This window comes from Anguilla rostrata, chromosome 8 (assembly GCF_018555375.3).
Source record: "Anguilla rostrata isolate EN2019 chromosome 8, ASM1855537v3, whole genome shotgun sequence".
Taxonomy (NCBI): domain Eukaryota; kingdom Metazoa; phylum Chordata; class Actinopteri; order Anguilliformes; family Anguillidae; genus Anguilla; species Anguilla rostrata.
Window position 1 is genome coordinate 54,437,211 of NC_057940.1, and position 13,277 is coordinate 54,450,487.

A 13,277-nucleotide genomic window follows, 5' to 3' on the forward strand; every position below is an offset into this window, starting at 1 on the left:
CGCCTTCACCCTCATTTCCCTAACCCCGCCCATATACCCCCTCTTATGTACTAAACTCCGCCTCTACACCTCCCGCCTCTTCGTCAACCTAACCCCGCCCCACTCGCCTTCTCCTCTGGCTGTATGAGCTCTAAACCCCCCCCCCCCCCTTGTCCCGCAGAGAAGCGCCTCTCCAGGGGCATATCCCACGCCAGCTCCACCATCGTCTCCCTGGCCCGCTCGCACGTGTCCGCGCCCGGGGGCGGGGCCAGCAGCGAGGCCCTCCTGGACACGCCCCTCTGCACCTTCCAGCTGCCCGACCTCACCGTGTACCCCGAGGACTTCCGCGGCTTCGTCGAGCGCGACCTCATCGAGCAGTCCATGCTGGTGGCCCTGGAGCAAGCCGGTAGGCCGGCAGGCCCGCTCCCGGGCTGGGACCATTTCCATCACTGCGGCCCCTCTGCTTGGTCCCTGTAGCCGCTCTCATGCTACACATGTACCTTCTTTGCCACTTCCATGTTGCATGCACCTCCATCCTGCACTTATATAGCACTTTTTCAGGATAATTTGTGGAAAAATTAGTTTCAGTACCACCTTAAATGCTTCTGAAGCATGCTGAAAATCATATTGCGGTCCCAAACGCACCCCAAAAGAGAATTTTACAGTGATGCAGGAGCGCTCTTTCTCGTTTAATTTGAAAATCACTAGGAGCCTGTGAGTCCCAAAGCTTCTTCAGTCTTCAGTGCTTGAATGATATTTGTCCCCTTATTTGCCAATTCTGTATTTTGATGTGTCATTAGTTTTGCGCAAGACTGTCCTGTCTGGACCTGCCGGTTTAATTGCAGCCTTCCGAAACACTGGGCTGTGTAAATTACTGTACGGCACGACGGTCACAACGATCAGCCCGGAGGGATTTAGCTTAGTGTTCGTCGTGAATTATTACTGGCCCTGATCGCTTGGCGTTCCGTATAGTTGAAGCGTGTCCAGACTTGTCGAGCCAGGGCGTGAGCTTGCATTTGCGGTGACTGATTTCTGTTTTATTTACCCTAGAAATCGCAACAAAGCAATTATTTAGAAATTAATCCAATTGTGCTAATATCTTCATTTCTTTAATTGCAACTGTTATACTTCCCCAGTCAAATAGCTGTGTGTGTGTGTGTGTGTGTGTGTGTGTCAGTCAGTCAGTCTGTCAGTGGTCCACGTGCGTGACGCTCAGCTGTTACCTGGCTCTCCCTCTCTCCCCTGTGTGTGTGTCCGTGTGTGTGCGTGTGTATAGGTGTGTGTGTGTGTGTCAGTCAGTCAGTCGGTCAGTGGTCCACTTGCGTGACGCTCAGCTGTTACCTGGCTCTCCCTCTCTCTCCTGTGTGTGTGTCCGTGTGTATGGGTGTGTGTGTATATAGGTGTGTGTGTGTGTGCGTGTGTATAGTGTGAGTGTGTGCGTATCAGTCAGTCAGTCAGTCAGTGGTCCACGTGCGTGACGCTCAGCTGTTACCTGGCTCTCCCTCTCTCCCCGCCCCTCCCGCAGGTCGCCTGAACTGGTGGACGCGCGTGGGGGCCAGCTGCCAGAGCCTGTTGCCCCTGGCGACCAGCGGGGACGGAAACTGCCTGCTGCACGCTGCCTCCCTGGGTGAGTGCGCGACCTGCCCGTCACCCACCGCTGCCACGTTTCATTGGCTGATGTGCGTCCAGACTGTGTTTGATTGGCTGAAGTTTCCCCCGGCTGAGGTTTGACTGGGTGACGTGTCCCAGCTGTGTTAATGGGCTCAAGTGTTTTGATTTGCCGACGTGTTCCTTGGCTGAGTTTTGATTTGCTGACGTGTGCTTCAGCTGTGTTTGGATTGGCTAACGTGTGCCCTGGCTGTGTTTTGATTGGCTGGCACATGCCTTGTTGTGTTTTGATTGGCTGATGTGTGTCCAGGCTGAGCTTTGATTGGCTGAATTGTGCCCTGGCTGCGTTTTGATTGGCTGATGTGTGTCCTGGCTGTGTTCATTGGCTGACGCAGGGATGTGGGGGTTCCATGATCGGGACCTGATGCTGCGGAAGGCCCTGTACGCCCTCATGGACCACGGCGAGGAGAGGGACGCACTGCAGCGCCGGTGGAGGTGGCAACAGACGCAGCAGAACAAGGAGGTAAGCCCCGCCCTCACCGCCACCAGCCGGCCAATCACGTGGGCTAAAAACACAACACCCTTCCAATCACAGTAATAATGAGTCGTATGTTTATGTGGTGTGCTAGTGTCACACGGTGCAACATACTGAAAAGTCCACACAATTCTGCTTGATTTGAGACTTTGATTGGATGTCAGCATGCCTACCATTATGGTAAAGAAAGTGTATTTGTAATTTAGACTGGGGATTTTATTACTCTTTCTCTGTGTGTTTGTGTTTGTGTGTGTGTGTGTGTGTGTGTGTATACGTGTACAGTCGGGCCTAGTCTACACAGAAGACGAGTGGCAGAAGGAGTGGAACGAGCTTCTGAAGCTGGCCTCCAGTGAGCCACGGATACACTTCAGCACCAATGGCAGCAGCAGCAGCAACTGCACGGGGTAGGCTCCCAGCTTGCACTGCCCCCTGCAGGAGGGGAGGGGAACTGCAGCTGATTATGTGAAACTAGGTGAAATTAGGGAAGGGTTTCAACGATGGTGGTGTGCTCTGACACATAAACGCAGAGTGAATAGCTGCCCACTTTCATAAGATAATTATTTTTAAAATCATATGCATATTTTTAAAATCGGTGGATTCAATTAAAATGGAAAATGTATGCATAAGAAGAGATGTTAGAATGAGTCTTCCTGTACCCAGTTATGGGTGGAGCTACACTGACCTGTCAGTCATCGACTTTCAACTATTATATACCAGTTTTAGGTTTTACAGCGATGATGGGTAACGTGGTAAAGTTTAAAATAATTAAAAAGCTGCATTACTAAACAAAAAAAAACATCTATGTCACAGTCTATAGAAAACCATACCATGCTGTGACCATACAATCCCTATGAACCCATACAATCTCAGAAACACAAAAGTAGAAAATAAAAACATACAGTAGCAAAAAGAAAAACATTCTGTAGTTCACACAGGCGATCTGTATCACACACGTGATGCTGTGAAGCGGTCCTGTGTGCAGGAAAGGTGTGTAATGTTGAATATCATGGGTTCGACGTAGCGGCCTGTGTTGGGCCTGGCCAGGGTTTGCCTTTTATTTGGGTTGGGGGAGACGAGGAGGTGGGAGGTGTAGGGGCGGAGTCTGGTATATAAGAGGGGTATAGGGCGGAGTTAGGGAAATGAGTGGTGGTGTAGGGTGTAGTAATTGTGGCTTTGGGCGTGGTCAGGGCGGAGTCGTCGGAGGAGCCCGTCTACGAGAGCCTGGAGGAGCTGCACGTTTTCGTCCTGGCCCACGTGCTGAGGAGGCCCATCGTGGTGGTGGCCGACACCATGCTGAGGGATTCTGGGGGAGAGGGTGAGTCCCGCCCCCAACTGGGTCTCTGTGCACCCCCCCCCCCTTCACTTCTGCTCTCCTCCAGTCTGGACAACGCTGCGCCCTTCCAGCTGGCTTCATTTCTCTCTCTCTCTCTCTCTCTCTGTCTCTCTCTGTCTCTCTCTGCGTGTCTCTCTCCCTTTCTCTCTTTTTCACTCGCTCTCGCTCTCTCACACACGCACACACACACACACAGCCAGTACCATATGTGTGTACAGAGCAAGTGAGAGTCTGCATTGCAGCAGGACGAGACGGGTGTCTCTCAACAGGAAATGAGTAATTAGGGGCCTTTATTCTACCAGGGTGGGACGTCTTGCGACACTTCTGCAGTACCGTTGAGAAATAGTGTGGAGGGTTTTTTCTGGCATACTGCCCATTGTGTAACATGAAATACGCACTAAACAATAGGCAGTATGTACTGTTCAGTAGACCGTGTATATTTTAGGGACTCAGTAGTTAGGAGGCTGTTTCAGACATGGGCTTTATGTTTCCCCTCTTCAGTTCTGCACAGATCACGCCCAGTGCTCTCACCTGTGGCATGCTGGGATATTGGCAGCCTCGTTGCATTCATAACGTTCAGCAGGCGCACTGTACCTTATAGCGTGATGTCATGGGCCCGCCCCCTAAAACCTCCGCCCCCCTCCCTCCCCTCCAGCGTTCGCGCCCATCCCGTTCGGCGGGATCTACCTGCCCCTGGAGGTGCCGGCCGCCAAGTGCCACCGCTCGCCGCTGGTCCTGGGGTACGACCAGGCCCACTTCTCCGCCCTGGTCTCCATGGAGAGGCAGGACAGCGCCAAAGTGCAAGGTCTGTGTCGTCGTCGCCTCCGGTCGCAGTCTACGTTAGCGCCCGTCTTAGTCCCGATCTCAGTGTCTCAGTCAGTCTCTGCCACAGCCTGGGAAGGTCTGTGTCACAGTCTGGCAGAGTCCAACACAATCTGTCAGTAAGTGTATATCAATACCTGGTGTAGTCCACATTACTGTCTTCCTTATAGTCTGCAGAAGTCTACATCAGTCTATGTTATAGTCTACATCACTTCCTGCTGTTGTCTGTAGCACAATCTATATCAGTCCCTGTTGCAGTCTACATCAGTCTCTGCTGTAATCAGTATCACAGTGTATATCAGTCCATGTTGTAGTCTACAGCACAGTCTATATCAGTCCCTGTGTAGTATAACAGTCTACAGTTTGCGAACAGTAGCACAGTGTATATCAGTCCTTTGTAGCTTCAGTTACTCTCTGTAGTCGAGCCCTGCCCACTGTGCTGTACGAGTCCCCGGTCTGTAGCAGTCCGCTGTAGTCTGCAGTCTCTGGTGGCTCAGGCTGTGTTTCTCCCCTGTAGCGGTCATCCCGTTGCTGGACTCGGAGCACAGGCTGCTGCCGCTGCACTTCGCCGTGGACCCCGGGAGGGGCTGGGAGTGGGGCAAGGACGACGGCGACAACGTCAAGCTGGCCAGGTACGGCTCGGCTCGGCTCGGCCTGGCTCGGCTCGGCCTGGCTCGGCTCGGCTCGGCCTGGCTCGGCTCAGCTCGGCCTGGCTCGGCTCGGCTCGGCTCGGCTCGGCCTGGCTCGGCTCGGCTCAGCTCGGCCTGGCTCGGCCTGGCTCGGCTCGGCTCGGCTCGGCTCGGCTCGGCTCGGCTCGGCTCGGCCTGGCTCGGCTCGGCCTGGCTCGGCTCGGCTGGGCACACAGCTCACGGCGTTTGTGCTGCTGACCGCAGTAGGACCGGGTGTCAGCGGTCAGGATTAAGCGGTTCTGGGGATTGGCGGTACAGGAGTGGGATAGAGAGGCGGGATTATCGTTAACTGAGCTATGAATGGAGCCCCTGGCTAAATATAACCCAGCCTGGGGGTGTGGAAAGGATCTGGGCAGAAACAGCGCGATCGTCAGCTTTGTGGGGTCATATACTTTTCAATTCAGTTGGTTCAGAAAAAATTATTTTGAAATTCTGGCAATGAGTTGGAAATTGGCTGGAATGCTCCAAGATTTTTCAGTGAATTGAATTTCAGTCAATTTTCTGAAATTGAATTTTCCCCTCCCCTTTGTATGATAGTGGGTGTATCTGCTACGCACCTTGCTCCTTTAACTGAAAATACACGCTCTGCTTAATGTGACACGGTTTTAGGAAAAGAAACCCTCCCCTCAACGAAAGCCACGATGCTAGTCGTGATAGTTTGCAAAATCGGCAAACTGTCAAGACTAAATGAAATAAATAAATAAACAAACAGGCCCAGACCAAAGCTGGCAACAGTGACCAGGCAGCTGGCTGTGATGTCATAATGGCCTCTGTGACCCCTCCCCCACAGTGTCACCTTGTCCCTGGAGGCGAAACTCCACCTACTGCACAGCTACATGACCGTCACCTGGCTGCCCTTGCCCTGTGACACGCAGGTGAGTGTGTGTGTGTGTGTTTCTTTTTTTTTTTTTTTTTGCCGTTTTCTCCCATTTTCTCCCCAATTTAGTCGTTATACCAATTCCCCGTGTGTATCACGGTCCTGGTCGATGCGCTATCCTCTGTCGGTCTGGGGAGGGTGTAGACTACCACATGCCTCCTCCGATACATGTGGAGTCGCCAGCCGCTTCTTTTCACCTGACAGCGAGGAGTTTCACTGGGAGAGCGTAACGCGTGCGGAGGTTCACGCTATCTCCCCCAGATCCCCTCCCTGCTGAACAGGCGCCCCAACCAACCAGTAGGAGTCGCTAATGCAACGATCAGGACTCATACCCTCACCGGCTTCCCACCCGCGAACCCAATTGTGTTCGTAGGAACGTCTAAGAACAAACCAGCACCGGGTCACCTGTAGATAAGACCACAGTGAAACGCTCCACATGGAGACGGAACACAACAGCAGTCTCCGGCTGTCAGTCATGTCAGATCTGGCTGCTGATTGGGCTGTCATGTCAGATCTGGCTGCTGATTGGGCTGATTAAATAAAGAGTGGAAACATATTCCTCTGCTGCGTTCAGCCTTTTATTGAAATGTGAGAAAGTGATTTATGAACACGTCAACTGCCGCCTTACTGACTCATTGATGTAGAATGCTTTTGGGTTTGATGACGGCACGCTTAAAGATGGAATCTGCGTGTAGGACTTTAATTAACGATACCCCAAAGTTCTGTGCAGTATGGTGTGTGGGCAGTTGGTTTAATATTTTTAATCGCCTTCTTAAATTTGTAAATTTGTCCCGGTCATGTAATGCTTATGATTTTTCTTTGTTGTGACATAAGTGAAAATGACTGGGTTGTATCGACTGAGCATTGCAGTTAAAGTTAAGTCATTACTGATGTAACATTAATGGACCAATAAAGGTTTTATTAAGACATAAATACTCCCTGCCCCTCCCCCCCTCTCTCTCTTGCCCCCCCCCCAGGCCCCGCTGGCTCAGCCCGAGTCTCCCGCAGCCTCTCCGGGGGACGACGCTCGCTCTCCTCCCGACTCGGGCGAGTCCGACAAGGAGTCCGTGTGCAGCAGCTCCAACGGCAACGGCGGCGGCGTGGCCAGCATCGCCGGGGGCGGAGTCAACGGGAGCGGGGCGGAAGCCAAGGCGGGCGGGGCCGGAGGCGGAGGAGAAGGCGGGGGATCGTCCAGCTCCTCCTCCAGCACCTCCTCCAGCTCCTCGAGTTCCAGCTTCGGGGGAGTGGGCGCGGGTTCGAGCGGGAAGGACAAGGCCAAGGACAAGGACAAGAGGAAGGCGGACTCGGTGGCCAACAAGCTGGGCAGCTTCGGGAAGAGCCTGGGCAGCAAGCTGAAGAAGAACGTGGGCGGGCTGATGCCGGGGAAGGCGGCGGCCGGAGGCGGGGCCAAGACGGCGGGGGGGGAGGGGCAGGAGAAGAAGACGAAGAAGGGCTCGCTGAAGGTGCGGGCGGACACCCAGGACGGGTCCCCGAGCGACGGCGGCCGGGGGGGCGGCTGCGGCTCGGGGGGGTCAGGGAAGGGCTCACCGTCGCCGGGCGGCGAGCGGCGGAAGGGGGCGGAGCCCTGCCGCTACGGCTCGGAAGTGAAGCTGAGCCTGAGCGCCATGCGGGCCGCCATGCAGGGCGACAGGAAGTTCGTCTTCGCCGCCATGCTCGCCGCCAGCGGCCGCCAGCCCTTCCAGGAGGAGATGATCCAGCGCTACCTGGCCGACGCCCAGGACCGCTTCCGCGCCGAGCAGGAGCAGCGGCGGGGGGGCGGGGCCTCGGTGGGCGGGGCCCCGCCGCCGGCCGCCAACGGGACGGCGTCCAGGAAGGAGGTGGCCGTGTACCGTTGCCATGACTTCAAGCCCGAGGACCCGCCCGAGGCGCCCGCCCCCTCCCTCGCCCACCTGAAACCCTACACCATCCCCCGTCCCACCCTCATAGCCCCCGCCCCCGCCGCCAGCCCCGCCCACAACCCCGCCCGCCTCCCCCCTCCCAGCTACCTGGAGACGCGGCGGCTGCAGGCCGGGGGGGCCCCCTCCTCGTACCCGGGGCTGCCCTCCTACGCCACCCTCCCCCGCCACTGCCCCCTGCAGCACCCGCGGTACCGCATCCCCGCCTCGTCCCTGCCCCCCGGCCCCGCCCCGGCCCCGCCCCCGGACCGCGACCCCCCCGACTACCTGTCGTCGGGCGCGCCCACCGTCCGCCACTTCTCGCTGGGCAGCGCGGGGGGGCTGGCGGGGCTGCAGTCTCGCTGCAGGATGCCCGCCTGCAACTTCTACGGGCACCCGGAGACGGGCAACTACTGCTCCTGCTGCTACCGCGAAGCACGGAGGAGGGGCGGGGCCGAAACCCCCGTGCACAGGTTCTGAAACGGGACGACCCCCCACCCCCACCCCCACCCCATCCTCAGCCCCCCTTTTATGTTTTCTTTTTATGTAAGCCCCACCCCATCTGACACAGAGACGAGCGGACCGCGGCCTGCTTTTTTTAACGAGGGTGAGGTGAGTCGAGCAATAACGACTTAGAGTAACGACTGGCCTGGTTTTTAGCCGTGGGACTGAAAGAGGGCGTTTGGGTTGTGGGGGGGAGGTTTACAAACCTGTTTCTCTCCAAAATGGCTTACAAGATTGATTTATTGAAGTAAATTTATTTGGTTTATAATTCCACCTTCGTACCCCTCGATTTCCCCAGCCAATCAGAGTCTCCAGGCCCTTCTTCCTCCAGTGTGCTGGGCTGGACACCTGCATGTGGCTCCCCACTGCTGCCACCCAGTGGACAAAAAGCTCAACAGCAGCAGAATGTTCAGAATTCAAAGTGTGGCAGGGGTTGGCTGCTGTTGATCAGTCCTGGCACCCAGAATTGGCTTGAATGACAGATCGGAGGGATCATCAGAGATGTGTATCGGTTCAGGCTAATGATTTTGAACGACATCATGCGGATGGATGGGCGGACGAGGGGGCGGGGGGGGGGTAGCTTTCAGCCTGTTCTCAAAAGCAAATTTGTGCTTCAGAGCAGTTGATGGGACAGGTCCTCAACCCTGGTGCTAACAGAGCTGCAGTGTGTCGTTTCTGTTTCGTTGTTATTCAGCTCTTGTTTGATTCTTGTACAACCTGCTGGTTACACGCGGGACTGACCTCTTCTGGCCTCTCTGGTCTGAACGGGTTTGTGGGAAACTCAAACCGAAGCAGACCCAGCGGCTCTCCAGGGCCAGGATTGAGGACCGCTCTGCTGGAACGTTTGATTGGCACAACGGATCATAATGGTGAAGTGCGTGTAACATCCAGCATGCTTCTGTTTGACCTGTGCGTTGAGGTTGAGCCTTGTGTTCCACTGGGCTAAATTCCCCAGCAAGAATGACAGGGTTCGTTTTGGGTTCGTTAACTGTCTCCGAAATGGAACGTGCCGTCCTTGTTCCCTCCCCCTTCAAGTTGGATGTGATGCCAACCTTGTCCCCTCCCTCATCAGTTAGATGTTGTGTAGCCCCGCCCCTTGGCGGTCTTTAACGTCTCCCCATTGGTAGTCGCCACACCATCCAGTCTGATGACGCAAGTTTCCGAGTGATGGATAAGCTGGAGCTCCACCCCCCACCTCCCCTCTCTTTTTTAATTATTATTATTATTATTTTTTTTATCTCTGTCTGCACAAAGCAAGCACTTTCGTAAGGACTCAAACGATATGCGGAGATATTTTTGTCACGAAGCTGTGGACTCATTTACCGAATTGTGTGTTTGAAATTTTGGTTCGAGCTGGAATAAGAAGGGGAGGATCTGCAACTCATGAACGGCCGCAGTGCGTCAGCTCTCTCCTGTGGCTGTTTGCGGAACTGCAGTTCCCGTTGAGGCACTCCGGGGACCTGTTTAAATCTCTGCCTAGCCAGCTCCGCGCTGACTGTGAAGGGTGGCTAAGCGAACCATAAAAATCGGTTGGACACTAGGTGAACCAATCACAGGACAAGTCGATGATTGACGGCACATGGCAACTCCGCCCACCATTTATGTCTCTCGTACATAATTTGAAGTATGCAAGAATCATCGTTGGGTGGGAGATTTCGTTTAGTGGCTTTGACCTCACTTAAAAGCAATAGAAAAATGGCGTGGTCATGCGGAAAGGGGTCGTCTTTGCGGTGGTGGGTAGAGGATTCGGGACGTTTTTGAAGGGGAGGAAAACCCAGAAAATATTCCCTCATTTCTGAAACGGAGGTCAGATTTGATCGACTCTCAACACTCCCTGCTTGCTTTAAGAGCACGGGAGAAACCCAAAAACCCAAAGAAGTCATTTTGTCGCAAAAAACAAAGTTGACTTGAAATGCAGTGTGTTCTGAAAGATATATTTTCTTAAAATGGATTTAGGTTGTCCCGACGAGTGTGAGTTTTTTTCCGCTGATATGCATAATCCGGGGAAGTCAGCACACCTCTACAACATTGCTACACGCATTCAGTTTTTCTCTTTTTAAATTAATTCAGTGTTTTCTGTGTGTGTGTGTGTTTTTATTTTGCCGTCGCTATGTGTTCATCCATGTGAACTCCCATGAATTGCAAAAATATACCATTGGCAAAACCATGAAGTCAAGAAATTAAATCCGAAGACTCAAATAGAGTGGGGGAACAAAAAACAATGTCCCTCTCAATTATTTTGCTGGTTGGTCCTAAAATCTGTGCTGAGCTCTGTTAATTTCAAGCACACAGACAGGCATCCATTGCGATATACGGTTCGCCGTTTAGTCAACAGTCGCCACACTTGTGTTACTGTGCACCTATGATGTTTCTGAATGACAGATTCGCAAAAACAACACACAAACCATTTTCTGGACACAGTTTCGCACGAGACGCGAGGCAGTTCAAACCTGTTACCTGGCAACTGTGAAGTAATCACCTGAAAGTGGTCCTGCTTGGGTAGTGAGGGCTCCTGAAATGGCGGGCCTCGTATTGAGCCCTCCTGGTCAGTAGGGAACTCGCTCTCGTGGTTCTGTGCATTTTCATGGTTTTGTGCGTTCGTTTGTCGAACATCCACTCGACGGAAAATGCGGGAGTGTTTCAAAAAGTATACATTTATCCAAATGCAGTGGTTAAAACGGATGGGAAATCAAAAGTGTGATGATGGTACCTTTATTATTTCTTTGTGTGTGTCTGTGTTCTTTTTTATTTTCATTTTTATTGTAGCTAGCAGCATCACGTTCTTCATCTACTCCAAACATGGATAACATTTTTAAAAAATGTTTCATAGCTTTGGGACTCCTACGAGACTGCAAACAGGTGTTTTTTTTTTTGTATTTAAAAATGGAGAGAGGTTGTACAAATCTGTATCTTTGAGTTATTTTTTTAAATCTAAAGCTACGTTTTGCAATGTTTTTAAATTACGATCAGAATGTATGTTGCTGGACATTTTAAAACAAAGGACGCTAAAAACAAACTTGTGTTCAAGAGCCTGGACTTGTGAAGGAAATTCTGTCATTCGACTGGATTCTCTTGCTGAAAAACTTGTACTTTAAGACAGTCAACACAGGGGTTTCTGGTGAACAAATGCAGCCGCTCATATACACAATATACTGACAGTACAAACTGGTTTGAGAGTATATATTTATAGTCAGAATTTTCAAAATATTCTGTTGGGAATGTTCAGTTTAACGAGGGTGTTCTTTCCTGTGCTGGTCATTGTCAAACAGATTTTCTTTTATATAATTATTTATTTACTTTCGCTCCATTTTAATTTTAAGATAGTCACGGTAATTTCACCTGCAATGCATAAATATGTTGGGGTTCAACAGAAAAAAAGGTATATCTATCCACCCATATCTGTGGAATGGATTGGGTTTTTTTTTTTTATTAGTTTGAATGGTTTTATTTCTATATTCGATTAATTTATGAAACATGTTATGCTCTGTTGTGGCCAATGGATGTCTTCTCAGCATGGGAAGATGTCTTGTTTTTGCTACGCGCAACCTACGATAATTGGAAACCGTAGCGATTGGAGTGGCCGTTTAAAGAACCGCCAAATCGCCAAAACAATCGTATTTTGAACTACGCGTTTAAAATCGCACGTTTGACTCACTCGCTGGGTGGCAATGTATTCGGCTGGAAAGAACACCTATTTTATGTCCTCAAAGTGTTTTTGCACCGTTTGAATAAATCCTTGTTTTATTTCAGTTTTGCTGCAAGCGTTGTTCTTTTTTCACAAGACTTTTCTTTAAATCCGTGTGTCCATTTTAAGCACCTGCGCAACTACACTCACACATACCAACAGACAGATGGTACTTCCGAAGTCAGCCTCTTTAAACATCACCGTAGATTAGTTTATTCACACATAAAAGTCAGATTAAAAATGACAAAATCAATGAATATGCCGGCATGTCCATAAAAAGGACTTGTCTGTGGGACTTCCAAAGTTGGAAAATGAGTCTATTTATTTCATATTCATCGTTGTTCCCGTGGAGTTGAAAATCTGTAGTCAGTGACGTCAGGGTCACGGGGGTGTTGGAGCATATCCCAGCATGCATTGGACAGGCTGCCAATCTATCACAGGGCACACACACTATTCACTAACATACTCACCCCTATGGGCAATTTACAGTCTCCAATTAGCCTACCTGCATGTCTTTGGCCTGTGGGAGGAAACCGGAGTACCCGGAGGAAACCCATGTGGACACGGGGAGAACACGCAAACTCCACACAGAAAGGCCCCAAGACGAGATTCGAACCCACAACCTTCTTGCTGTGAGGGCGACAGTGCTACCCACTGCACCACCGTGCCCGGGGTCGAGCAGTGGCGGGCAAATGGAGCCTTTGCTCGGCTTAAAATGGCGAGAGCCCGACCTTTGAGACCGGCGGCCTTGGGGGGGGGGGTCATCGTGGGTCTGGACTGTTTAAATATTCACGCTAGCGCTAGCATGCGCTCGGAGTGCGTCCCTGGGTTCGTTTCGGCTCGGCTCAGCAAAGCCTCCCTGTCCCAACATTCGTAAGCTGGGTCGTTGGACTTGCAGCTGCGTAAGTCCAGAGTACAGCCATTATTAATGCAGCCTCACCTCAGGAAGTGTTGGGCACTTTTCCCATCGGCTGGTCTCGGAGGCTGGACACGATGCTCAGAGGTAGTCGTCTGTTGATGGACAAGACGACTGGTCGGCCTGGTCAGTCTCCAGGAGAAGTAGAAGCTGCCCTGGAAAAAAAACAACAACAGCAGCCATTTGGAGCAACACCTGAGCAAGGCCATTGAAGCAAACTTCTTTAGAAAATTACAATGTGTAATGTGTACACGCACACACACACACATCCAGCTGTAGACCAGGTTTACCTTTTTAAGAAAAATACTACATTTATTTAGAATTGGTGTAGTTTTTTGTTTAATTGATGGGACAGTCAGGATTCTGCCGTTCTAATTATGAGGAAGTGACATACTGTAAGTAATTAAAAGTATTTTATACGCTGTATATAAATA

General features: G+C 51.7%; 1 protein-coding gene across 1 annotated transcript in view; it reads left to right on the top strand.

Moving 5' to 3' along the window:
- LOC135262110 (OTU domain-containing protein 7B-like) overlaps positions 1 to 11,991 on the top strand; it is a 28,135-nt gene extending 16,144 nt beyond the window's left edge. The window contains exons 4-12 of the mRNA XM_064348962.1: positions 161 to 385; positions 1,505 to 1,606; positions 1,983 to 2,110; positions 2,405 to 2,526; positions 3,310 to 3,437; positions 4,111 to 4,260; positions 4,795 to 4,909; positions 5,757 to 5,841; positions 6,821 to 11,991. Coding sequence (XP_064205032.1) covers positions 161 to 385; positions 1,505 to 1,606; positions 1,983 to 2,110; positions 2,405 to 2,526; positions 3,310 to 3,437; positions 4,111 to 4,260; positions 4,795 to 4,909; positions 5,757 to 5,841; positions 6,821 to 8,218 — 2,453 coding nt within the window. The 3' untranslated portion in view covers positions 8,219 to 11,991. The remainder of the gene's footprint in view (positions 1 to 160; positions 386 to 1,504; positions 1,607 to 1,982; positions 2,111 to 2,404; positions 2,527 to 3,309; positions 3,438 to 4,110; positions 4,261 to 4,794; positions 4,910 to 5,756; positions 5,842 to 6,820) is intronic.
- The last annotated feature ends 1,286 nt before the right edge of the window (positions 11,992 to 13,277 follow it).